The sequence below is a fragment of the Lampetra planeri genome, chromosome 42, assembly GCF_965212315.1.
Source record: "Lampetra planeri chromosome 42, kcLamPlan1.2.h2, whole genome shotgun sequence".
NCBI lineage: Eukaryota > Metazoa > Chordata > Hyperoartia > Petromyzontiformes > Petromyzontidae > Lampetra > Lampetra planeri.
Genome location: NC_136148.1, coordinates 7920352 through 7945659, shown reverse-complemented (window position 1 = coordinate 7945659; position 25308 = coordinate 7920352). Strand labels below are relative to the sequence as shown.

The window sequence follows — 25308 nt, the reverse complement described above, 5'->3', positions numbered from 1 at the left end:
AAGAACACAGGGCTCGATGAATTTGGCCCAGTGGCCTAATGGATAAGGCACCAGCTTCCGGAGCTGGGGATTGTGGGTTCGAGTCCCATCTGGGTCTTTTGTGTTTTGGTAAAAATTCAACGATCATATTTCTTATTCAAATCACAAGTTGATTTCCCATTCAATTACCTATGCATAATTTACCTCTCCACTTATAAAGAAAATTTCCCAAGTATCCTGATATAATTCCACTCGTTGAGTTATCCTTCTGCCATGAGGACTCCAGACTGATTTTCGTCTCACACACTCCGTTCGACCACCACTCAGCAGGTCACAACACTTTTCTATCAGCTTATTCCACGCACTGCTCGAATTTAGAAGTCCAACATCCGGTATCAAGTCTAATAACCTTGCTAAGTTCCGTAAATATGTTAACTCTAATCGACGACACCTTGATTGTAGTGCTGTTCATTGCTGAACGGATGACATGTTGGGCTTCTGGATCTGTGCTCAGCAATCATAACGAATCAAAACAAGTTGGCGTTATGTCCAGGCCACGCATGTTCCTTCGAGTAAAATTGGCCACTGGCAAAATGTCACTGCGTGGAGATGCCGGGGATTGAACCCGGGGCCTCACACATGCAAAGCGTGCGCTCTACCACTGAGCTACATCCCCATTCCGGTTCTACCTGGGCGCAGTTCCACCTAGGTATGGGGTGAAACTTTGTCATCAGCTTCTTTCTCTCTCTTGTCACCCCACTCACTCTCCTGTTGGCCCTGGGACTTGTACCCATCGAGTCTGCACAGAGTCCAAGCAAAATGTGTTTCTTTTAAACTGAAAGAAATAACTAGAATACATGTGGAGGATGGATACTATAATGCTTTCCCAATTTATTTATTATTGGAAGTATTTAATTCGGAAATAAAAGTGTTCTGGATACTTTTAAGCACTTGTTTTCATCTCCAAATGTTTAAATAAACAATTTGATCACTGTGTACATCGTGAGTTTTTAAAATTGCAAGTTGGGTATATTAACACACATTAATCCTAAGATTTCGTTCATGTAGGGTAATATTTACGAAAGTTAACGTGCACCCTTATTACAGGGACATGGACACAGACAATTCATTTTAAAATTCAACCTTTGTTTAAAACATGAATTAAATAAAATCTGCGGACATGGAGATGCTGGGGATTGAACCCGGGACCTCACACATGCGAAGCGTGCGCTCTACCACTGAGCTACATCCCCACTACGCTGGCTAAGTCTGATCCCAGTAACGTGACCTCGTTGTGTAAGGGGGCTATCGGGGTCATGGCCGGAGTTGAAGAATCTACTCTGAAATCTCGCAGATCTCTTCCTTTTCCCGTTTGTTAGATAGCGGCACTTGGAAGCAAGCATTACCTGGGCATCTTCTGAGTACCTTGAAAGTGACATCTCATCCACATTAGGGGTCATCACAAAGAACACAGGGCTCGATGAATTTGGCCCAGTGGCCTAATGGATAAGGCACCAGCTTCCGGAGCTGGGGATTGTGGGTTCGAGTCCCATCTGGGTCTTTTGTGTTTTGGTAAAAATTCAACGATCATATTTCTTATTCAAATCACAAGTTGATTTCCCATTCAATTACCTATGCATAATTTACCTCTCCACTTATAAAAAAAATTTCCCAAGTATCCTGATATAATTCCACTCGTTGAGTTATCCTTCTGCCATGAGGACTCCAGACTGATTTTCGTCTCACACACTCCGTTCGACCACCACTCAGCAGGTCACAACACTTTTCTATCAGCTTATTCCACGCACTGCTCGAATTTAGAAGTCCAACATCCGGTATCAAGTCTAATAACCTTGCTAAGTTCCGTAAATATGTTAACTCTAATCGACGACACCTTGATTGTAGTGCTGTTCATTGCTGAACGGATGACATGTTGGGCTTCTGGATCTGTGCTCAGCAATCATAACGAATCAAAACAAGTTGGCGTTTTGTCCAGGCCACGCATGTTCCTTCGAGTAAAATTGGCCACTGGCAAAATGTCACTGCGTGGAGATGCCGGGGATTGAACCCGGGGCCTCACACATGCAAAGCGTGCACTCTACCACTGAGCTACATCCCCATTCCGGTTCTACCTGGGCGCAGTTCCACCTAGGTATGGGGTGAAACTTTGTCATCAGCTTCTTTCTCTCTCTTGTCACCCCACTCACTCTCCTGTTGGCCCTGGGACTTGTACCCATCGAGTCTGCACAGAGTCCAAGCAAAATGTGTTTCTTTTAAACTGAAAGAAATAACTAGAATACATGTGGAGGATGGATACTATAATGCTTTCCCAATTTATTTATTATTGGAAGTATTTAATTCGGAAATAAAAGTGTTCTGGATACTTTTAAGCACTTGTTTTCATCTCCAAATGTTTAAATAAACAATTTGATCACTGTGTACATCGTGAGTTTTAAAAATAGCAAGTTGGGTATATTAACACACATTAATCCTAAGATTTCGTTCATGTAGGGTAATATTTACGAAAGTTAACGTGCACCCTTATTACAGGGACATGGACACAGACAATTCATTTTAAAATTCAACCTTTGTTTAAAACATGAATTAAATAAAATCTGCGGACATGGAGATGCTGGGGATTGAACCCGGGACCTCACACATGCGAAGCGTGCGCTCTACCACTGAGCTACATCCCCACTACGCTGGCTAAGTCTGATCCCAGTAACGTGACCTCGTTGTGTAAGGGGGCTATCGGGGTCATGGCCGGAGTTGAAGAATCTACTCTGAAATCTCGCAGATCTCTTCTTTTTCCCGTTTGTTAGATAGCGGCACTTGGAAGCAAGCATTACCTGGGCATCTTCTGAGTACCTTGAAAGTGACATCTCATCCACATTAGGGGTCATCACAAAGAACACAGGGCTCGATGAATTTGGCCCAGTGGCCTAATGGATAAGGCACCAGCTTCCGGAGCTGGGGATTGTGGGTTCGAGTCCCATCTGGGTCTTTAGTGTTTTGGTAAAAATTCAACGATCATATTTCTTATTCAAATCACAAGTTGATTTCCCATTCAATTACCTATGCATAATTTACCTCTCCACTTATAAAGAAAATTTCCCAAGTATCCTGATATAATTCCACTCGTTGAGTTATCCTTCTGCCATGAGGACTCCAGACTGATTTTCGTCTCACACACTCCGTTCGACCACAACACTTTTCTATCAGCTTATTCCACGCACTGCTCGAATTTAGAAGTCCATCATCCGGTATCAAGTCTAATAACCTTGCGAAGTTCCGTAAATATGTTAACTCTAATCGACGACAATTTGATTGTAGTGCTGTTCATTGCTGAACGGATGACATGTTGGGCTTCTGGATCTGTGCTCAGCAATCATAACGAATCAAAACAAGTTGCCGTTTTGTTAATGAGGGGGGCTGTTTGATGTGAAGTGACGTCAGCCACGCATGATTATTAATGAGGGGGGGTCCATGTGGAGGACGTCACATGTTCATGATTATTGAGACAGGGCTGGTCGACGTGGAGTGACGTCACGCGCAGGACACAGACATTCTTGGCTCATTATAGCAGTAAATTATAGTAGGAAATAGCGTTAATGATTAAAGCAATACTGGATATCTGTGAAAAAGAGCTTCATAGCTCATCGGATTCCACCATTATAAAACACATTCCTGCGGAGGGAGCTGGTAGGAACGTTGGGTTGCTCGGTCAATGGCCAGGGTCAACGGCGGCATGGTGTATTCCGCAAATATGGCCAACTGTGAGGGTGGGCAAAAGCCGGCGTGATTAGGTTAAACATTGAGTTTTGTAAGGGCACCACGGGGTGACCAGCCCCTCCCCACCCACCCATCCCAGCCCCACCCACCCATCCCAGCCCCACCCTCCCATCCCAGCCCCACCCTCCCATCCAAGCCCCACCCTCCCATCCCAGCCCCACCCTCCCCTCCCATCCCAGCCCCACCCTCCCCTCCCATCCCAGCCCCACCCTCCCCTCCCATCCCAGCCCCACCCTCCCCTCCCATCCCAGCCCCACCCTCCCCTCCCATCCCAGCCCCACCCTCCCCTCCCATCCCAGCCCCACCCTCCCCTCCCATCCCAGCCCCACCCTCCCCTCCCATCCCAGCCCCACCCTCCCCTCCCATCCCAGCCCCACCCTCCCCTCCCATCCCAGCCCCACCCTCCCCTCCCATCCCAGCCCCACCCTCCCCTCCCATCCCAGCCCCACCCTCCCCTCCCATCCCAGCCCCACCCTCCCCTCCCATCCCAGCCCCACCCTCCCCTCCCATCCCAGCCCCACCCTCCCCTCCCATCCCAGCCCCACCCTCCCCTCCCATCCCAGCCCCACCCTCCCCTCCCATCCCAGCCCCACCCTCCCCTCCCATCCCAGCCCCACCCTCCCCTCCCATCCCAGCCCCACCCTCCCCTCCCATCCCAGCCCCACCCTCCCCTCCCATCCCAGCCCCACCCTCCCCTCCCATCCCAGCCCCACCCTCCCCTCCCATCCCAGCCCCACCCTCCCCTCCCATCCCAGCCCCACCCTCCCCTCCCATCCCAGCCCCACCCTCCCCTCCCATCCCAGCCCCACCCTCCCCTCCCATCCCAGCCCCACCCTCCCCTCCCATCCCAGCCCCACCCTCCCCTCCCATCCCAGCCCCACCCTCCCCTCCCATCCCAGCCCCACCCTCCCCTCCCATCCCAGCCCCACCCTCCCCTCCCATCCCAGCCCCACCCTCCCCTCCCATCCCAGCCCCACCCTCCCCTCCCATCCCAGCCCCACCCTCCCCTCCCATCCCAGCCCCACCCTCCCCTCCCATCCCAGCCCCACCCTCCCCTCCCATCCCAGCCCCACCCTCCCCTCCCATCCCAGCCCCACCCTCCCCTCCCATCCCAGCCCCACCCTCCCCTCCCATCCCAGCCCCACCCTCCCCTCCCATCCCAGCCCCACCCTCCCCTCCCATCCCAGCCCCACCCTCCCCTCCCATCCCAGCCCCACCCTCCCCTCCCATCCCAGCCCCACCCTCCCCTCCCATCCCAGCCCCACCCTCCCCTCCCATCCCAGCCCCACCCTCCCCTCCCATCCCAGCCCCACCCTCCCCTCCCATCCCAGCCCCACCCTCCCCTCCCATCCCAGCCCCACCCTCCCCTCCCATCCCAGCCCCACCCTCCCCTCCCATCCCAGCCCCACCCTCCCCTCCCATCCCAGCCCCACCCTCCCCTCCCATCCCAGCCCCACCCTCCCCTCCCATCCCAGCCCCACCCTCCCCTCCCATCCCAGCCCCACCCTCCCCTCCCATCCCAGCCCCACCCTCCCCTCCCATCCCAGCCCCACCCTCCCCTCCCATCCCAGCCCCACCCTCCCCTCCCATCCCAGCCCCACCCTCCCCTCCCATCCCAGCCCCACCCTCCCCTCCCATCCCAGCCCCACCCTCCCCTCCCATCCCAGCCCCACCCTCCCCTCCCATCCCAGCCCCACCCTCCCCTCCCATCCCAGCCCCACCCTCCCCTCCCATCCCAGCCCCACCCTCCCCTCCCATCCCAGCCCCACCCTCCCCTCCCATCCCAGCCCCACCCTCCCCTCCCATCCCAGCCCCACCCTCCCCTCCCATCCCAGCCCCACCCTCCCCTCCCATCCCAGCCCCACCCTCCCCTCCCATCCCAGCCCCACCCTCCCCTCCCATCCCAGCCCCACCCTCCCCTCCCATCCCAGCCCCACCCTCCCCTCCCATCCCAGCCCCACCCTCCCCTCCCATCCCAGCCCCACCCTCCCCTCCCATCCCAGCCCCACCCTCCCCTCCCATCCCAGCCCCACCCTCCCCTCCCATCCCAGCCCCACCCTCCCCTCCCATCCCAGCCCCACCCTCCCCTCCCATCCCAGCCCCACCCTCCCCTCCCATCCCAGCCCCACCCTCCCCTCCCATCCCAGCCCCACCCTCCCCTCCCATCCCAGCCCCACCCTCCCCTCCCATCCCAGCCCCACCCTCCCCTCCCATCCCAGCCCCACCCTCCCCTCCCATCCCAGCCCCACCCTCCCCTCCCATCCCAGCCCCACCCTCCCCTCCCATCCCAGCCCCACCCTCCCCTCCCATCCCAGCCCCACCCTCCCCTCCCATCCCAGCCCCACCCTCCCCTCCCATCCCAGCCCCACCCTCCCCTCCCATCCCAGCCCCACCCTCCCCTCCCATCCCAGCCCCACCCTCCCCTCCCATCCCAGCCCCACCCTCCCCTCCCATCCCAGCCCCACCCTCCCCTCCCATCCCAGCCCCACCCTCCCCTCCCATCCCAGCCCCACCCTCCCCTCCCATCCCAGCCCCACCCTCCCCTCCCATCCCAGCCCCACCCTCCCCTCCCATCCCAGCCCCACCCTCCCCTCCCATCCCAGCCCCACCCTCCCCTCCCATCCCAGCCCCACCCTCCCCTCCCATCCCAGCCCCACCCTCCCCTCCCATCCCAGCCCCACCCTCCCCTCCCATCCCAGCCCCACCCTCCCCTCCCATCCCAGCCCCACCCTCCCCTCCCATCCCAGCCCCACCCTCCCCTCCCATCCCAGCCCCACCCTCCCCTCCCATCCCAGCCCCACCCTCCCCTCCCATCCCAGCCCCACCCTCCCCTCCCATCCCAGCCCCACCCTCCCCTCCCATCCCAGCCCCACCCTCCCCTCCCATCCCAGCCCCACCCTCCCCTCCCATCCCAGCCCCACCCTCCCCTCCCATCCCAGCCCCACCCTCCCCTCCCATCCCAGCCCCACCCTCCCCTCCCATCCCAGCCCCACCCTCCCCTCCCATCCCAGCCCCACCCTCCCCTCCCATCCCAGCCCCACCCTCCCCTCCCATCCCAGCCCCACCCTCCCCTCCCATCCCAGCCCCACCCTCCCCTCCCATCCCAGCCCCACCCTCCCCTCCCATCCCAGCCCCACCCTCCCCTCCCATCCCAGCCCCACCCTCCCCTCCCATCCCAGCCCCACCCTCCCCTCCCATCCCAGCCCCACCCTCCCCTCCCATCCCAGCCCCACCCTCCCCTCCCATCCCAGCCCCACCCTCCCCTCCCATCCCAGCCCCACCCTCCCCTCCCATCCCAGCCCCACCCTCCCCTCCCATCCCAGCCCCACCCTCCCCTCCCATCCCAGCCCCACCCTCCCCTCCCATCCCAGCCCCACCCTCCCCTCCCATCCCAGCCCCACCCTCCCCTCCCATCCCAGCCCCACCCTCCCCTCCCATCCCAGCCCCACCCTCCCCTCCCATCCCAGCCCCACCCTCCCCTCCCATCCCAGCCCCACCCTCCCATCCCAGCCCCACCCTCCCCTCCCAGCCCCTTCCCACCCTCCTCTCCCCACCCAGCACCTTCCTGCACGACGGACGGACACAATAATCCCCTGTGGGCTGGTGTAACCAGGATGTTCCTACCAGTATTAATATTCTGATTTCAATCAAATGTAAAGCTCATCCCGAAAATTCTAGCTGTTCTCCACCATCTGCCAGACAGGAAACATTGCTCTATAACTCAACCCTGCTCTAAACCCACTGGATTTAACCCTGGTCATTGACAAAGGAGAATAATTCAAGATGTACGTAAATCAAACAAATGTCACAATATCTATAATTAACCTTACTCGAATATTGTAACATTTTTACCTGAAACAATTAAGTTGCCTTAAATGTAACATCCATTATATATTTTTGTTATAAATAATCGAGCATTGTCCATTAAAATGCATTAAAATCGTAATATTACTGGTAGGAACCTACTGGTTACATATTAGTGTAATGCGGGCGAAAGCGACCTTCCGGATGTGACGTCACGAGGAGGCGGAGCCAGGTGACGTGGGTGAAAGGTAGGGGGTCCTTAAGCGGGAAACCGGAAGGAGAAGTCAGTCGGGGTGTGAATGGAAAGGTGTGGGGCCACGCGGGCGTACGAGCCGAGGGGGCACCGTCAGAAGCGGGAGCCAACCCTGGGAACAGTAGGGAGCTACTGGGAGGTGTAAAGCTGCAGATAGAGATAGGCAGTAAGGCTGTGTGTGAGGGGCAGCGGGGTGGCTGCCAAGAGTCGCAGGAGCGACGAGAAGGCGAGACAGCACGAGGCTGTCAGGGCTGCAGCAGGAACAGCCAAGGGAGCTGTGTGAGAGTACAGCAGCGGAGCTGCTGTGGGGGCTGCAAGAGCGACAAGAACAGCAGCGGGGCTGCTGATGTGGACTGGAGTGACATCGGAACCAGCACAGAGAGAATAAGAGAGACAGCCGTGTGGGAACGCAGTACGGACCGAATAAAGGACACTGAGCCAGAGATCGTGGTCAAGTCTTTTATTACACTGGGGTCAGAAGTGAAACGGCATGTCTAAGCAAGTAAGGAAGAAAATTCCCCCGGCGCCAGCATCGGCTTCTTCGTCCGACGACGACGAATTCCCTCCGACCACGGATTCTGCTGGGGTGGTGGAGGAGAGCCCTGCTGAGGCGAGCACGGGGACGGGCGTGGAAGATGTCGGCGCGATGGCGGGTCCGTCAACAACATCGGACGCTGACCAAAGATGGCAACAGGTGGCAGAACAACTGGAGACACTCAAGGACGTCCTGGCGCATCTATGTCACCTCGTTACGCCAAGGACGACGATGGAACGAGAAGGTGCTCCACGGGCCGCCACGTTGCCTGCCCTGCCGCCGCCATTGGCCACGCGGCAAGAAGACGCCATCTTGCGCGCTCCGCGGCGCCAAACCGCCATCTTGGCCACGCCGCGGGCCGACGCCATTTTGAATTTGCCTCCAGAACAACCATCATTGGAAGACGGCGTAAAGAGGAGTCGGAGTCGCCACCTTACTACAGTTAAGGAATTCTCTATCGGGGGCGATTGGAGCGCTTTCGCCTGCCGATTTTTGGCGGCGGTTCGTTCAGCAAGATGGACCGATGCGGAGGCCTTGGAAGTGTTGCCGACTCTACTGGACGACGAATCTGTTCGATTTTTCCGTTCCATAACGGCCGATAAGAAGAAGACTTTATGTGGAGTTTTTGAGGAAATGGCCGACGCCTATGAGCCACCTGACGACGCGCATCGGCGATTCGCTCAACGACAACGAGCACCCGAAGAATCGCCCGTGGCGTTCAGGGGTGCGGTGTTGGAGCTGGCCATGGCAGCATATCCTGACACGCCACAGGATCTGCTCGAGCCTCTCATATTGGGAAAAATGCTGGAGCTGTCTCGGGATCTGGGGATCCCCATGCCTGTGTGTGGGCATGAGAAGCTCACGTCCCGGGCGGCAGCAAAGTGTCTGGATGCGCAGTTTAATCTCCGTCGCTGGAAGCAAGTGGCGGCATGGACGGGTGGGCCCGTCAAGGAAGGAGGCGCGATGGGGTGGGACCCCACAAGGGCGATCTATGTGCCGGATGAGCGGGGTCCACAGGAGCTGACGGCTGCCTCCTCTCCATGGTCGGGACGCGGAAGGCCGGGGCCGCGCGCTACGCCATCGGGACGGGGCCGCCAGGATGCAAGACCTGCGCTTCGGCGCAACGAGGCCGATTGCTTCCGCTGCGGCCGTAGGGGCCATTACGCCAAAGATTGCTGGGCCCGCTTCCCGGGTCCGCCGCAGCAGGAGCCCACAACACCGGACAAGCCGACCAAGGAACCTCCGAAACAGGCATGTCGGCACGCACCAGACACTCGGCAAGGCTTTACACCTCACCCACCACCTTTGTTGCGCGATCCTATTGTTGTTGTTAAAGAAAGGCCATCGACGGGGCCTTGTCATTCAGTTACGCAGTGGCGCAAATTGGCACGGAGAGTTGTCGCGGCCGCTACGGGTTCGTCCACTGTACCGGGGTCCATACAAGGTGTGGACGTGCGCATTTTGGTCGACTCGGGAGCGTCTGCGACTATTATATCGGATGTCATTTTCCATCTGTTGGGCATTCCGCCGGGGGCTGTGCGTCCGGTTCATGGGTCTTGCGTCGCTGCGAACGGGGGTAGTATGGGTATCGTGGGCCAGGTGGATGCTAAGATATCTATAGGGGATGTGTCGGCTTCGGGCGTTGTGTTAATATCGAGATCTTTGGCGGTTCCTTGCTTACTAGGCACGGATTTTTTGGCTAAGATGCCCATTTTGATTAAAATCAATGAGAATTGTATTGAATTGCCGGGGGGCCGTCGAATCTCGTTTCTGCCGTCGCCCTGGGGGCGACCTGCTTCGGCCGTACAGGTGCAGGCGCTATCCGTCGCATCTGTGGACATCCCACCTGGTTCACAGATGCTTATACCCTTGCGGTATCGGAAGCCCCTGCCCAATCGGCTAGGAGCATTAGGGGTCTTGTTGTCACCATCCGCCACGATAACGGGATTGGCGTTAGTTGGGGCACAGACCATCGTCCGGCCGGATCAATTACCGGTTTTACAGGTGCTTAATGCGGGGGTGGAAAACATCCGTGTTCCGGCCGGTACGGTTGTGGCACATGCCACTACGGCGTTTGCGACGCACGATTGTCCGCATCGCCGGGGAGTGGTCGCTGGTGTTTCCGAGCCAAGGGGTTCGGATAATCGTTGGATCGCTACCTTATGTGACGAAAATTCTTCCCTGTCCGTGGGGCAACGTGATGCGCTGCGTAAATTGTTGCTGACGTATTCAGATGTGTTCAGCTCCGACGATTTGGATTTGGGACGCACATCGTTGCTTTCCCATCACATTGAGACGGGCGACGCTGCCCCTATTCGGTTAAATTCGCATCGGATGAGTCCAGCGGAGCGAGAACACGTTCGGGGGGCGGTAGAAGACATGTTGGCTGCGGACATTATATCGCCATCTAACAGCCCATGGGGCGCTCCTGTGGTCTTGGTTAAGAAAAAGGATGGCAACTTGCGATTTTGTGTCGATTTCCGGAAATTGAATAAGATATCGGTGGCAGATGCGTACCCCCTGCCGCGTATGGACGACTCCCTTGACGCATTGTCGGGGGCTAAGTTCTTTTCCACACTGGACCTCTCTTCGGGATTTTGGCAGCTTCCCCTTGACGAGTCCTCACGGGAGAAAACCGCATTCCGTACGCCGCAGGGGTTATTTCAATTCAACTGCCTCCCGATGGGATTGAATGCGGCCCCTGCTACATTTCAAAGATTGATGGAGCTCGTTTTGACGGGGTTGCAGTGGGAGACGTGTCTTATATATTTGGACGATATTATTGTGTTCAGCCGCACATTTGAGGAACATTTAACGCGGCTGGAGACAGTGTTCACGAGGATGCGCTCTGCCAATTTGAAATTCAAACCAAAGAAATGCCACCTACTGCAACGGTCCGTCCGTTATTTGGGGCACATTGTGAGTGCAGAGGGGGTGTCCACGGATCCGGAAAAGACGGCGTGTGTCCGGGATTGGCCGACTCCGGCCTCTGTGGGGGATGTTCGGCGGTTTTTGGGATTTGCCTCGTATTACCGAAGATTTGTGCCGGGGTTTGCGACGATTGCGAGGCCCTTGCATCTCCTTACGGGTAAAGGACGGAAATTTGTTTGGGGAGAGCCGGAAGAGGCGGCCTTTCGGAGTCTGCGTGATCTATTGGCTACGGCCCCGACATTGGATTATCCCGATTTTGATCGCCCTTTCATTCTTGATACGGACGCGAGTGACACAGGTATTGGGGCGGTATTATCACAGTCTAAAGGGGGCGTAGAGCGCGTCGTGGCGTATGGTAGCCGAGTCTTGTCGCCTGCGGAAACACGCTACTGTGTCACTCGTAGAGAACTTTTGGCGGTTGTTTTTTTCCTACGGCAATTTCGACCGTACCTTTACGGTCGTTCTTTTATTGTGCGTACGGATCATGCGGCCTTGCAATATGCACTTAAAATGGACCAGCCATCGGGACAGTGGGCACGTTGGTTGGACACGTTGCAGGAATTTTCCTTCCAAATTCAACATCGGAAGGGAGTGCGCCATGCGAACGCTGACGCACTTTCCAGATTACCAGGGCGCGGCCCTTGTAAATGTGCGTCGGGGACGCATAGGTGTTCGCCGATTCTGAACCCCCCTCAGCCGCTTACGTTGGCCGTCGGGAAGTCGGATACTCCGATGGAACCGGGACCGACTGATGGGGTTTTGAATCTGCCGCGGTCTGTCTGGATTCGGGAACAGATGATGGACGAGTCGTTGTTGTCCATGCGGAAGCGGTCTATGAGGGACAATGGGAGTCCGAGTTCGGCTGTGGGGCCGCGAACCGCTCTCCGAGATGGTCTGCTTATGTGGCAAGAAAGGTTCCAGGAAAGCTGGCGTGTGGTGGTACCAACGTCCTTGCGATTTGAGTTGATTAGAACTCTCCATTGTGACACACTATTGCATTTAGGGGTGCAGAAGACCTTGTTGACGTTACAACGTCATTATTTTTGGCACGGCATGGCGACAGATGTCGTAGGGCACGTGCGCGCGTTCCCTGAATGCGCCCGCGTAAGCCGCCTAAACATCCTTACGTGCCGCCTCTCCAGTCGATTCAGGTGTCTCGAGTCAATGAATTGGTGGCACTGGACATATTGGGACCCTTCCCACCATCGGCGAGGGGAAATAAATATTTGCTGGTAGGGGTTGAGTATCTCTCCCGTTGGCCGATGGCCTGGCCGTTGCCCGATCAGTCGGCCGCGGCCATCACCGACGCCTTTTTGTTTGGGTACATTATGGACAAGGGGGCGCCGGAGAGACTCCTCACGGACCAGGGCCGAAATTTCTCTTCTAAATTATTGGCTGAAGTGTGCGCAGGCCTTGGGACTAAGAAGATACGGACATCTCCATACCATCCGCAGACGGATGGTATGGTTGAGCGGCTGAACAGGACATTGTCTGCCATGCTTTGCCATACTGTGAGTGAACAGCAATCGGATTGGGATCTGCACATCCCCGGAGTGCTTTCGGCGTACAGGATGACGCCCCATGCGGCTACAGGGTATTCGCCGTTTTACCTTATGTATGGTCGGGAAAACGTGCCTCCGGTGGATGTGCAATTGGGTACTGGGGTGAAGGGACCTCGTAAACCACTCCCTGAATACATTCGGGACACGGTTTGCCGGGTTACGGAGGCGCGGGAAAACGCCCGCGTGGCTACGGCCAAAGCCCAGGCCCGGAACGAGCGGTATGCTCGGCGGTCTGAGGGGGAGTGCCCCTGGAAGGTGGGAGACCTGGCCTGGCTCCATTGCCCGCAGGTGCGGCCGGGGACCTCTCCTAAATTGCACAAACCTTGGCATGGTCCTGTGCGCCTCATTGAGGTTCCCAATCCACAGTCGGCGCGCGTTCAGTTTGGTTCTCGCCGTTGGTTAGTTCATACGTCGCGGTTGAAACCATATGTTGCTCCCCTACGTGATGCGTCATCTCCCAATGTTGCCTTGCCGGGGTCTGTTGCTGCTGACTCTGACTCTTCCCCGCCTGCGTCCATTGATCTTGCTAGAGCGCCTGTCATACCTGTTCCAGACAGGCCGACCGTGACACCGCGGGGGAGGAGTGGGCCTGTTCGGAGGGCGCCTGCCAGGGCTGCGGTACCTTCAAGCCCGGCGACCCTTCCGACCCCGCTGCAGGCGCATTCGCGGAATACGACCAAGACTGATTCGTCAGGGACACGAGATGTCGGTGGACTTCCAATCGCAGCAGGGGAATTACCCCCTGTCATTTCTCGTGTTCCATCGCGTCCCCGTTCTACAAGTGGGCCGCCGACCGTCCGGGACGGGCCGGCGACCCGCACTCGTTCCAAATCGCTTACGTTTCGTTGATTGTATGTTGTTATTGTTCTTGTTCTTGCCGTCGTATTTATCGCATGCTTTCGTACGTTCGTCGATGTTACTTGTGTGTTGTTCTTGTTGTTATATTGCATGCTTAGTGTCCTTTAAGGGGGAAGGTCGGTTCACCGCATTACGCTTTGGTGTTGTTCAGCCGAGGTCGGCTGGGTTTTTTTATGGGGGAGGGTGGTGTAATGCGGGCGAAAGCGACCTTCCGGATGTGACGTCACGAGGAGGCGGAGCCAGGTGACGTGGGTGAAAGGTAGGGGGTCCTTAAGCGGGAAACCGGAAGGAGAAGTCAGTCGGGGTGTGAATGGAAAGGTGTGGGGCCACGCGGGCGTACGAGCCGAGGGGGCACCGTCAGAAGCGGGAGCCAACCCTGGGAACAGTAGGGAGCTACTGGGAGGTGTAAAGCTGCAGATAGAGATAGGCAGTAAGGCTGTGTGTGAGGGGCAGCGGGGTGGCTGCCAAGAGTCGCAGGAGCGACGAGAAGGCGAGACAGCACGAGGCTGTCAGGGCTGCAGCAGGAACAGCCAAGGGAGCTGTGTGAGAGTACAGCAGCGGAGCTGCTGTGGGGGCTGCAAGAGCGACAAGAACAGCAGCGGGGCTGCTGATGTGGACTGGAGTGACATCGGAACCAGCACAGAGAGAATAAGAGAGACAGCCGTGTGGGAACGCAGTACGGACCGAATAAAGGACACTGAGCCAGAGATCGTGGTCAAGTCTTTTATTACATTAATATAAAACAATAAAAAATGTATTGTTTTATATTATTATTATTATTTCATTATTTCCCTTCTACGTGACTTTACCGAAAGAACCAAGAATATGCCTCATTGAAGTTTATATTGAACGGCATGACATGCGGAGAGTATATTCAAGACTTGCTGTGATGCTCAAAGTTTTCCAAAGAAGGCCGGTCGGCTATATAATATTGGAGAAGGTAACTCAAATGTTTTAGAAACGGTTTATTTCAAAAAACAATGCAATTCAGGAACATGCACAACAGCATTGGCATTCAACAAATAAACGAACAGTATTTTGAACGCCCGTCACACAAGCAGTTTGTGCACCCAGCTTTTCGTGTCTATCGCCGCTGTGGCGCTCAAACCTCATTTGAGTTGAAGACCCCTTAAATGTGGACTCTCGTTTTCCTTTGCAGACTTGGCACTTAGTGGATGCCAGCAGACCCCATAATAGTGAGCAGTGTGGTTTAGTTCTAACTGCACAAGTGAAGTGCCTTTACGGCACACAGCTGCTTGAAGTTAGACGAGCGGCGGAGCATCAGGCAGGCAGGGGATACGATCCTGTTAACCCTCTGGGTCTTGCACATACCTCCTGAGTGATGACCGTGGCTGTCTACAGGTTCAAAAAGTTGGTAGTAGCACCTTGCTTAATGGATGCAACCATCAAGCATTTGTGAGCACCGGCATGTGCTGGTTTAATTGCAAATTGGGTTACATTTGGAATACACAAATGGAAATTTATAACTTGAGGTAACCACATTTGTAATTGGCATTATTTGCATCTCAAAACCTGATATGCAGCACTAAGATTTACCATCATACCTCGACTCCCTGGTTATTAAATTTTCAGGTTAAATGCTTTCCCATGGCCAACAACGTAGGTACCACAAGCACACCATACGATCTCCCAAAATAGTTTCCTTGTGAAATGTTAATAGTTTAAAATAAAAGAATATCCTATTGATGTAGGCCAATATTTTACCATTGTAACACTTTCTCTAAAAATGAATTGAATATCAATCCTACACAAGTTTATGATGGCTTATCACCAGTGACAGGTGTCAAGCTTAAGAGGCATAAGCGCACACACAGACTGTGTGCATGCATGTGTACATGGAGACACATGCATGGACACACCCACACACACTCAAGTGCATACGGTTGTTGTAAGTGACAGCCACAACCTGTCAGTATTAGCAACAGATGACCGATCCACTCAAATTACTACTATCACCAGGTTGCTTAGCTTGATCAGGCGCCATACATAAGCATGGGCAAGTGCACCCCAAGAGTCCCGCGCCATCAGTATTCATCCTCTTCATCGGAGTCCATAACTTTCCTTCTGTTAAACTGCGGTGGAGAGGATTGGGGGCGGATGTCATAAAATGTAAACAGTATTCCCTCGTTATTTTCGAGGGATACGTTCCGGAGATGCTCATGAATAGCAAATTTCGCAGATAACATTGGCCCACAAAAAATGTATTATCTTAAGTAAATATGTAAATAAGCTTTCTCTCATTACGATATCTCATCACTTTCTCGCATAATATTCTCTCGCATTTGTGTAGAGTTCCAGATGCGATTCGCGGAATGCCAAAATCATGGATATCAAATTCGTGAATAACGACTTCAGTTACACGTGCTGTATCATTTCACAACAAACTGTCTTTGTAAAAAATATAATAAACATACGAGGGGGCTTTTGTGGGAAAATAAAAACCAATTCAGATGATGAATCTTTGCAGGAGCATTTTTGTTCTGTAAATTTTGTTTAAACAAGACAACAATGGATTTAATTTGCTCAACTGAGTCATTAGGAGAGTTAAGCTATCTTAAATCATTGTCACCATATGAAGATGATGTTAGTCGGGGCAATTGCAGTTGACATTGTTGTGGTGCAAGATTGAATTGCGGCAGTGCATAACGAATGCTAAGAAAGAGTCCTTGCGCTTCTTCGACATCGCTATTAATTTTGAATAAATTAAAAAATCAACATGTCAAACTATAAACGCCTCAATTTATTACATTGTGGTAATTACTACAAACTTTTGTAGATTGAATAAGAATATCTATTTATCTGGAGGAAAGCAATGAGCTATACAGCTTTTTTGCACAGATATCTACAGATGTCCAGTATTGGCCTTGCATATCCTTATTTATCGAAATAAATAACCAAACAATACACCGCCTTCCTCTATCCCTCCACATAAAAAATACGTTTAACATGCATGCGGAAGGTTAGCACACGACAATTGGCAATGGCAGAGGTAAGGCAATGAGCTTGAAAATGAACAAGGGCCATTTCCTGAAACGTCACCTGGTATATATATATGTCTTTTCCTTTTAAGGCCATAGTGTTACTGATGAAAGTGATGAGTTTTTATTACCTTGACAGTCATCTTCTTTTCTGTCTGCTGGCTCACTTTTTCTAGGATCTCGATGAGGCCTTTATCATCCACCTGAAAACACAGCGGACATTGACGCCACTCCACAACGTTTCGATCGCAACACAAGCAATCATCATCAGGTGGGAAAACCACAGCGAGAAAATGTTTTGCTATTTCATAATTTATTTATATTATACCTACGTGAATTTACCGAAAGAACCAAAGAGTATGGATCCCTGCAGTCACGAAAACTTCAAACCTATAGTCACTGTTAATAGTGCTCACACCTCCCGTTAAGGGAGCCCTGCACAGGTATGAGGAGGCAGTAGCACTGTACCTTTCCAGGGAGCTGGCCATATCTCGCCAGCTGAATGAGGTAATTCTCCACCGACTTGGCTTTGTCTGGCTTCACCAGGGCCAGGTTACTCACTGTGGGCAGTGCAGACAGACAGACAGCACCACTTGAATATCACAGCAGTAAAGCTGCAATACGTTTGGTAAGAGAACACATTATCTTGTTGGTTTGTAACCACACTTTACCTAGGTTGCAAGTTACAATTGCACAAGTCACTAAATAATTCAGTACATTCGGTATTCTCGCTATAGAGCACAAGGCTAACATTAAAGCACTGCATTTCACAGGCTCTTAGTCGTTTTACAGTAGGGGGCAATGTTGTTGTGTGTAATCTCAATCGAGTGATTGATGGCTGATAAACAATGTCACATTTTGACAATGACTGCAGCAGGCAATGGCCTACTCGTTTAAAATTATGTCATATGATCTTTAACGTCCACTGTGAGACAGGCGGCGCATATTTTAATGTTACTACACCCGCAGTAATAACCAGGGCATCCTCGTGAATTCAAACCGCAAACTGTTGCAACCAAGCAGTGAGCGCAGTACCAGTGGACCACGTTACCACCTTAACTGATAAAAGCCCCTACTGCAGATTCCTCTCAGTAGGGAGCCGGTCTGGATGTAAGAGCTAACACGTCATCATCGTTTTGGGATGACTGCAGCATTACCTGTGCCAAGAGCTATTTGATATCAAAGTAACTAAAATGATACAACAAATGGCACTTAATGTTATAGGTGTAAACATGTGGGTAAATACGACCACAGAGTGGTGCAAGGGAAGAGAAGACTTACGCCGGGCACGAGCAGACTGGTCCAGCACCTGGGCCAGAATGCTGTTTCGCATTTCAGTGTCCCTGCGACCGTCAAGACACAGCAACACCACCACCATCGACAATGTGCAATCAAAATAATGCTCAGCAATACAGTGGGCCATGTTCCCACAATAACCAACGCAGCCACCTTATCACTGCATGCATCATCACTGTAGTTATTATTGTCATTGCCATCACTATAGGCAATCATTCCCGAAACTGAGTATAGCATTACCTTGGAGGTAATGCCCGTAAAAAACAAGTTCGCAAGTGTCATTAAAATAGCCATTAATGCTGTATAACCCCATCTCAATGCTCATTAATCATACAACGTATTTGTGAATCCTCAGATAATGATAGACACTGCGGACCTTCTGCTCTCCACATATAATGGGATTGATGGATTAGACAATCCTGAATAAGTAAGAGCTTTACCATATTATGTTCTCACTCTGGAAATTTGCTGCAATCGTCAAGTCCACATGCCACCCTTTCAGAACACTCAGCCAATGATCCAGTAATGCCCCACACTGCGATATAACGCAAAGACAAGCACCATGAATAACATTTAGCCAGATATGATCTAAACTGAAGTTAATTTTATAAAATTTCTTTAAAGTACTTCACCATTAACAGCCTCATTTGTGTCATAGGGACAATATTTCCAAATGAGTTGCGGATAATAATTAAATTTCACGACACTGGCATACAATGGCCAACTCCTACACATGAAGTTTAGGGTCCTCAATATCCACCTTCCACCTGATGAGACCCACTGTCCGTCATCCTTACAAATTACCAGGCCCTGCGGGAGAAGCGCTGCTTCCTCGTGTGTAAACTGCACGTAGGGGTCTCATGCCCGAACACGGGGCTACCGAGTCACGCAGCGAGATGAGACTTGAGAATCCATCATGTGCAGGCAACGCGCACGATGGGCAGAGTGTGGCACGTGCAAACACACACTCACCTCTGAGCTGCCTCCCGCTGGGCTTCCTGGTCCGTGCCACCCGCCTACCGGACGAACACAAACAAGAGCTCCCCGTCAGCCTCCAATTAACCCACATTAAAGCTGTATAAAAACATCACCAGTGAACACCATCTGCACTATAGCTTTAATAAAGTAGTGATTATTCGGCTAATTAATATACATTAATGCCAGTAAATGTATTCATGAATCATCAGATGACAAGAATTGTAGATCTTCTGTTCCCCGCATGCTAGATGTATTTAAGATTAAATTGGAATAGATTCAATGGAAATGCCCAATAATTAAAGAGCCCAATTAAGGCAACCTGAGTAAGAAGAGAGATATCCCAGTACGGCTTCCTTGTGGAAGTGGCTTCCTGCTTGGAAGAGTTGGAATTGGGAAACCCTACCTCCTGAGTGCTTAATCATTGCAGAAAAAATGCCTGTGCAGCATTACTGGCATGGCCAGGTTTCACAGAACAAGAGTCATTCTTCACGGAACACGATTAAGTACTGTTTCTCCTTACTTCATGCTCATTTACCCTTGGCGGACTTAAAACTTATAGCAATTGAGAAAAAGCAAAATGACCAAGTTTGACAGCGCAAATTTAAATCCAGCGACTTTGAGATTACATTGACGGCTCACGTGGTGAGCCGCCAATGAACATCCCATTTCAGTTGCCACACCAAACGAGTGGGCTGACAGCATGAAAGGAAGCACAATTCTTCAAAGAGCCAATGTTTGACATTGCAAATTAATATTTTTTTGTAATTCAAAAGCAAGCTGTTAAAATTCACACTGGCATGCGACGTACGCGAGGGTCACCATAATCACCCCACGCCACCTGCTGCACGCACGCACCCACACGCACGCACAACCACGTGAATGCTCTTGCACATACTGCCATGAAGGTGCATATCACAAACTACACGCGCAAATACTACAGCTGACATTTACTGCCGAGTGGCGTTCACACAGCTTCCGTGCCAGGCTCGGTGCTCTGTGAGACTGGTTGAGGGGCCAAAATTTGCTGACAGGTGATGGAGCAGAGCCGGTAGAAGACGATAATATAACACGATTTAAAAACAAATGTAAGTTTACGAGTGGCATAAAATGCCAACACATTAGCTGGAGTAAACCTGCGAAGCAGATACAACTATTATAATGCTACCATCTCACTACGTGTGAATACATGTTATATTAAATACAGTCGCCGCCTCTGGCCATAGTTAACTTACAGCTATTGTACTTCACAGAGGTTACCAATGTTTATTGATCTGTGTCCGCTGCTGCCAACCTCTGGGAATACATTTCACAAGTAGGAGATAATTTATTCATAATGTAACGATCACAAATTATGTAAACACAATGTTTACCGCAATACAATTATCTAGCTGAAAATTCAGTTTATTAAGAAAACATCTCTTTTGGAAGACTAAACGGCTATGTTTTCACTTATATCCACAACATTTGAGGTTTTAAAAGTAGTTTGCATTGAATGATATTGAAACACTTCTAATATATTTAGAAGCGGAATTGACTTTGCCAAGTCACGCAAAAATGCACACTATAAAAATAACGTTCAGCCCTTTGTCAATTCACTGCTGGAGGAAGGGATATCCACGCCTTATAAATAGAAGTAATTTTTACATACATCACAATACTGGTCAGAGCGGGTTCGTGACGGGGTAGGTAGGGGCAGGGTTAGTTTAGTTTCAGTTTCATTTATTTGGTAGATATAACTCGTCACTAATGTCATGAGTGGCCAGGAAACAACTCAATTTGCCCGATTCCTTGAGCAGTGATTAATACCACTGCGCCACTGCTTCTTACCCATACACATTATACGCACAATACACATGGCTGTATGCCGAATGTGTGAAAGAACGGCGATCTAATGTTGACATACACAGCCTGCTGGCATTCCTTTTACATTTCGCTGATGGATACGCCATATTTCCAGCCTGCATATACCGTATTTATTTTCTGGCCGTCGAAATAACACTTAAGCAAGACACAGTTTGACACGTACACACGCAACATAATACACAAATATGCAGTAGGGTACACACACGATCAACCCACTGCTGAAGCTCACTACGGGACACGAATGCGCGCGCGCACGTGGTGGACGAACTCTTCTTGCAGGGTAAGAGTTGGAGAATCAGGCGTGGCAATCTCCCTCGCCAGCTGAGATGAAGGGGTTACAGATCCCCCCCTCTCTCCAGCAGGGGATGCAGGGTTGTCCACTGCTGTTATTGTTGTGCCGGTTGGCAGTGGTAGTGAATGAAGGGATGTGCTGGAGTGTAGCGGTTAGCACGCTTCGCTAAGAAACCGGCGACCCGAGTTCGATTACCGCTCACGGCCATCAACAAGTGACGATTATCTGAACCGGTCCTGAGCCTCCCCTAAGTCGACTCGGCCTTAAATGAGTACCTGGTGCGATGTGTACAAAAATGGCAACGGGGAGACAAAGGCGGTCGGGCGTGGTGCTGGCCACCCACTCCCTCGTGTGCCGTGCCGGCCTTCATAGGTGCTCGCTAACAGCACTTGCCCCTACAGTCTATTAAGGCTAAACGTGGAGATCTTTGTACTGTACATTATTACACTCAGTCAACCAATACACCTGGGTCTGTCTCGTGACCTTTCCACGTTTCACCTGGCCTCATGGTGCACCTAGCCTGGCACGAGTGCCGTGGTTACATCCCTACCACTTTAGTGGCGATGGGCGGTTGTATTTTATTGTGGTTGTCAGTGGTGGTGTATGTATATTGACAGTTACGAGTCGAATAGCGGACGTGGGATAAGCCGGTGACTTTCTATTGTTATGAATGCGGGCGATTGTCAGTGTTTGTGGCTATCACCAACAACCACGTCCGACACCAAACACAACAATCTCGTCGCAAACAGCGCGGAGACGGGAGAGGAGGAGGCTGCCGCCCCCTCCCCCCACGCCGACAGGCCCCCATCGCCTCGTACGGAGCTCGACTAGCGGAGTGCGTCGCGGCTCCACCACCACCCACACAACAACGACAATAGCAGCGGCTCTCACCCCGCCGCGCTGCGCCTGCAGCTCCGACATTCGGTGGCGGCGAATCGCCTCGAGCTCCTCGTCCCCCATGCCACACGCGGCCGCTGTCTGCTTCGTCGGCGAGGAAGGGACTCGTGCGAGCGGCAGGCGAGAGACGACGACGAGGTGGTGGAGGATGAGAAAGCGCCACCGTGTGACGAAAATAAGCCTCGCGCGAGTCGCTGCGTCATTGGTGGGTGGGCGGTGGGTGGGTGGGGGGGCAGTCGCTGCGTCACTGGTGGGTGGGTAGGGGGCAGCAGTCGCTACGTCACTGGTGGGGGTGGGTGGGGGGCAGCAGTCGCTGCGTCACTGGTGGGTAGGGGGGGCAGTCGCTGCGTCACTGGTGGGTGGGGGGTGGGTGGGTGGGTAGGGGGGGCAGCAGTCGCTACGTCACTGGTGGAGGGTAGTGGGGGGGGCAGAAGTCGCTGCGTCACTGGTGGGTGGGGGGTGGGTAGGTGAGGGGGGCAGCAGTCGCTGCGTCACTGGTGTGGGAATGGTGGGGGTGCAGCGGTCGCTACGTCGCTGGCAGTGGGGGTGGTGGGTGGGGGTGGGTGAGGGGGGCAGCAGTCGCTGCGTCACTGGTGAGGGAGTGGGGGGGGCTGCAGCAGTCGCTACGTCACTGGCAGTGGGAGTGGTGGGTGGGGGTGGGTGAGGGGGGGCAGCAGTCGCTGCGTCACTGGCGGGGGGGGGGCAGCAGTTGCTGCCACGCGATTTGTGAATGGGGCGAGCCACGTGACTTGGAGGCAGCTCGTGCTCTTATTGGTGGTCAGTGTCGAAGCCGGGCAAGTTGAGGAGGAGCCCGATGGCACGAGATCCCAGGGGTCGTGGTGTGCGACTGGGGGTCATCCACAACAGACCGTGCAAAATGCACAGCTGTTAACCCATACGGTTTAGGGGCCGTCCATAAATGACGTCACGCGATTTTGGACGATTTTTTACCCCCCCCCCCTCGTCACACAGCGTCACAAAAAGTCAGACCCCGCCTCAAATATGACGTCATGAAGCTCTGCCCCCCCACAAAAATAAAACACGCTTCAAATCGCTTTAAACTATTGTCATTGTAGTGCGTATTTAATGTGGCGCTGCACTCTGATGTTGTAGGAGAAACAAGTCTATATAATTAAGTAGAACGTGTTGTCTATATTCAAAGTTGCGCATTTTGATGTGACGTCACATTTCGCCCCCGGCCACGCCCCCTTCTGGAACCTACTAGCGGGTTCTCGATGTGACCCTTTCCCTAGATCCCTCTCTGGTCTATCACTAGGCCTCGGCAAGGTAAGGTAAAAGTTAAACGGTAAAAAAACAAGAGAAACTTTACCCTACCTTTTACCTTACCACAATACAATCGCGCTACCCTACCTTTTACCCTTTAGCAGGTAAGGTAAAAGGTAAAAAAGAACGAGCCTACCTTTACCTTACCTTTTACCCTTATCCCATACAAATTTCCCGATTACAGGGTAATTAAAAAAACATGGAAATGATTTATAACGATAAATGCTAGTTAGAGCGCTTTATTCATATAGAATACTCTCGAATCGGGCGTTTAGGCTGTCGACGACACCGTCCTCCATAACCTCCTCGTCCCAGTCGTCTTGGTCGATGGCGATCTCATCAACAACCTGATCAAGTTCGTCATTGCCATCATCCTCGGACGGACGACAGACAATAAGATCCTGTGCCGCTCCGGCCCAGTTAGACGCAGGGGCGGTTTCTTCATTAGGGCGATTGGGCGACGCACCACCAATCTCAACGACAGAGCTATGCTAGCCGTTACTGTGCCTCTGGATATAGTCCAATCAGCGTCATGTCACGTTCTGTGGAGTACCGCCTCTTTTTGGGCGATTTCACTCCGGCTGAGAATCGCCCAGAGTGTTCCCATAGACTTACATTCAAAATGTTTTTTTTCGAACGGCGGGCGCTCTAATGCATTCTCTATGGCTTCCGGGAGGGCTCGCACTAACGTGCTTACGTCATCATACGTAAGCATGTTTCAGTCAACAATATTATTTGTCGCCACCTAGTGGAATCTTTCATAAAATAAACTGAGTGGATTGTAATAATAGTGAGTATAGAAACAAACAAGATGTATTGTAAGAGTCACTTTATTTTTCATTAATATTAAAGAAGTGAAGTTGCCTTTACATGCTTAAGCTGTTAATTTATCCATTGCATGGGTGGACCTGATCCTTATCAATCATCCAGACATTTGCCCCCCCCTTGAGAGATTTTGCAGGAGCCTCCACTGGTTAGACGGAACCTTCAGGCAGCCGGCCGTGATCCATGAGCGCAAGCACATGGACTTTATGAAAAGCGTCATTGACAGCGACTGGCGAACTCATGTGAACTCCCGCCCGGCTCCGCTATTCGCGCGTTCACAGGGAGTTGACGTCGCCGGCGCTCCCAAGTAGTCGCAGGCCATCTTGTAGTGGGCGGGGAGCAGCTCTTTGCGGAGAAACCACCACTGCATTACGTCAATGAAGGCGCTGGCAGTCGTGACGCCCATGCTCAGAAAACGATCGACTTCATCGCCGTCGTCTATGGAGTTGCCGACGTTGCTGAACAGGGTGCTGAACAGCGACCGCTCCTCCATATGGGCAGCAACTGCCGTCGGCGATATCGTGAGCACGTCCGAGTAGCGATGCTGCAGGACAGAGCAGATTGTGGTCTTCAGTGTAGCCAGCTCGTCTTGGTCTGTCGTTTTCGGCAGCTGTGGATTCAAGTAGGATGCCACAATGGTGGGTTCCTGAACCAGTAGGTGGCGGTATGTTGTGTCTATACCCTTTTTTTTAATTAAGAACAATTCAAAAAAAATAATAATAATTTTTTTTAATCTATATATATACACCTTTTTTTTTTAAATTAATTAATGAAAACAACTCACTTCTCCTCACAAGAACACCAGGAATCCTTGAAACATGGAGGGCGGTTAAAATGTTGAGAGTTCGGTCACAAAGAGGTCATGGACATCCAGATGGACAAAAGATGTATGGACTAGCCTCCCAAGACATCTGGAGATGTACAAGATAAGGGCAGAATAAATAACGGTTGAAACTTCACGTTTTCTTAACGTTTTCCTTACCGAAAAGTAGAAACTTAACAAAGATAATTAACCAACAAACAATAATATTTTTTTCTATTATTATATGTTTCCTACCTACACGACCTTCCAAAAAAAATAAAAAAAATAAAAACTAAAGATTACGAATTCCAGAAAGCTTAAGTGGAAACATAATTACGCTTAACCTCAGGACATTAAA

At 52.3% G+C, this 25308-nt stretch overlaps 1 protein-coding gene and 7 non-coding genes across 9 annotated transcripts; 3 read left to right on the top strand and 5 right to left on the bottom strand.

Moving 5' to 3' along the window:
• Positions 1-24: 24 nt before the first annotated feature.
• On the top strand, positions 25-97 carry TRNAR-CCG (transfer RNA arginine (anticodon CCG)). The gene has a single exon. It is a non-coding gene; the product is annotated as a tRNA-Arg (tRNA).
• A 486-nt stretch (positions 98-583) lies between these two features.
• Positions 584-655, bottom strand: TRNAA-UGC (transfer RNA alanine (anticodon UGC)). Its single transcript has one exon. It is a non-coding gene; the product is annotated as a tRNA-Ala (tRNA).
• A 505-nt stretch (positions 656-1160) lies between these two features.
• Positions 1161-1232, bottom strand: TRNAA-CGC (transfer RNA alanine (anticodon CGC)). Its single transcript has one exon. It is a non-coding gene; the product is annotated as a tRNA-Ala (tRNA).
• Positions 1233-1467: 235 nt separating this feature from the next.
• Positions 1468-1540, top strand: TRNAR-CCG (transfer RNA arginine (anticodon CCG)). Its single transcript has one exon. It is a non-coding gene; the product is annotated as a tRNA-Arg (tRNA).
• A 486-nt stretch (positions 1541-2026) lies between these two features.
• On the bottom strand, positions 2027-2098 carry TRNAA-UGC (transfer RNA alanine (anticodon UGC)). The gene has a single exon. It is a non-coding gene; the product is annotated as a tRNA-Ala (tRNA).
• A 505-nt stretch (positions 2099-2603) lies between these two features.
• TRNAA-CGC (transfer RNA alanine (anticodon CGC)) lies at positions 2604-2675 on the bottom strand. Its single transcript has one exon. It is a non-coding gene; the product is annotated as a tRNA-Ala (tRNA).
• A 235-nt stretch (positions 2676-2910) lies between these two features.
• Positions 2911-2983, top strand: TRNAR-CCG (transfer RNA arginine (anticodon CCG)). The gene has a single exon. It is a non-coding gene; the product is annotated as a tRNA-Arg (tRNA).
• Positions 2984-14664: 11681 nt separating this feature from the next.
• On the bottom strand, positions 14665-22244 carry PDCD5 (programmed cell death 5). 2 transcript variants are annotated; one of them, XM_078613853.1, is made up of 7 exons: positions 22034-22244; positions 19796-19828; positions 18982-19025; positions 17995-18056; positions 17182-17273; positions 16845-16916; positions 14665-15807 (listed from the first exon to the last, which is right to left on the bottom strand). In XM_078613853.1, exons 1-7 carry the CDS (start codon positions 22100-22102, stop codon positions 15760-15762), a joined length of 420 nt encoding a protein of 139 aa, XP_078469979.1. In that variant the 5' UTR covers positions 22103-22244; the 3' UTR covers positions 14665-15759. The 2 variants fall into 2 exon arrangements, with proteins under 2 accessions (XP_078469979.1, XP_078469980.1); XM_078613854.1 differs by lacking the exon at positions 19796-19828 and having other exon boundaries at positions 22034-22239.
• Between the last annotated feature and the right edge of the window lie 3064 nt (positions 22245-25308).

Coding starts and splice junctions, on each gene's coding strand:
- PDCD5 (XM_078613853.1), bottom strand. CDS start 22,102: ATGGGGGACGAGGAGCTCGAGGCGATTCGCCGCCACCGAATGTCGGAG. Junction 19,829..22,033: donor TGCAGGCGCAGCGCGGCGGG/GTGAGAGCCGCT, acceptor GCGTGCGTGCAG/CAGGTGGCGTGGGGTGATTA. Junction 16,917..17,181: donor ATGGCCAGCTCCCTGGAAAG/GTACAGTGCTAC, acceptor CTGTGTTTTCAG/GTGGATGATAAAGGCCTCAT.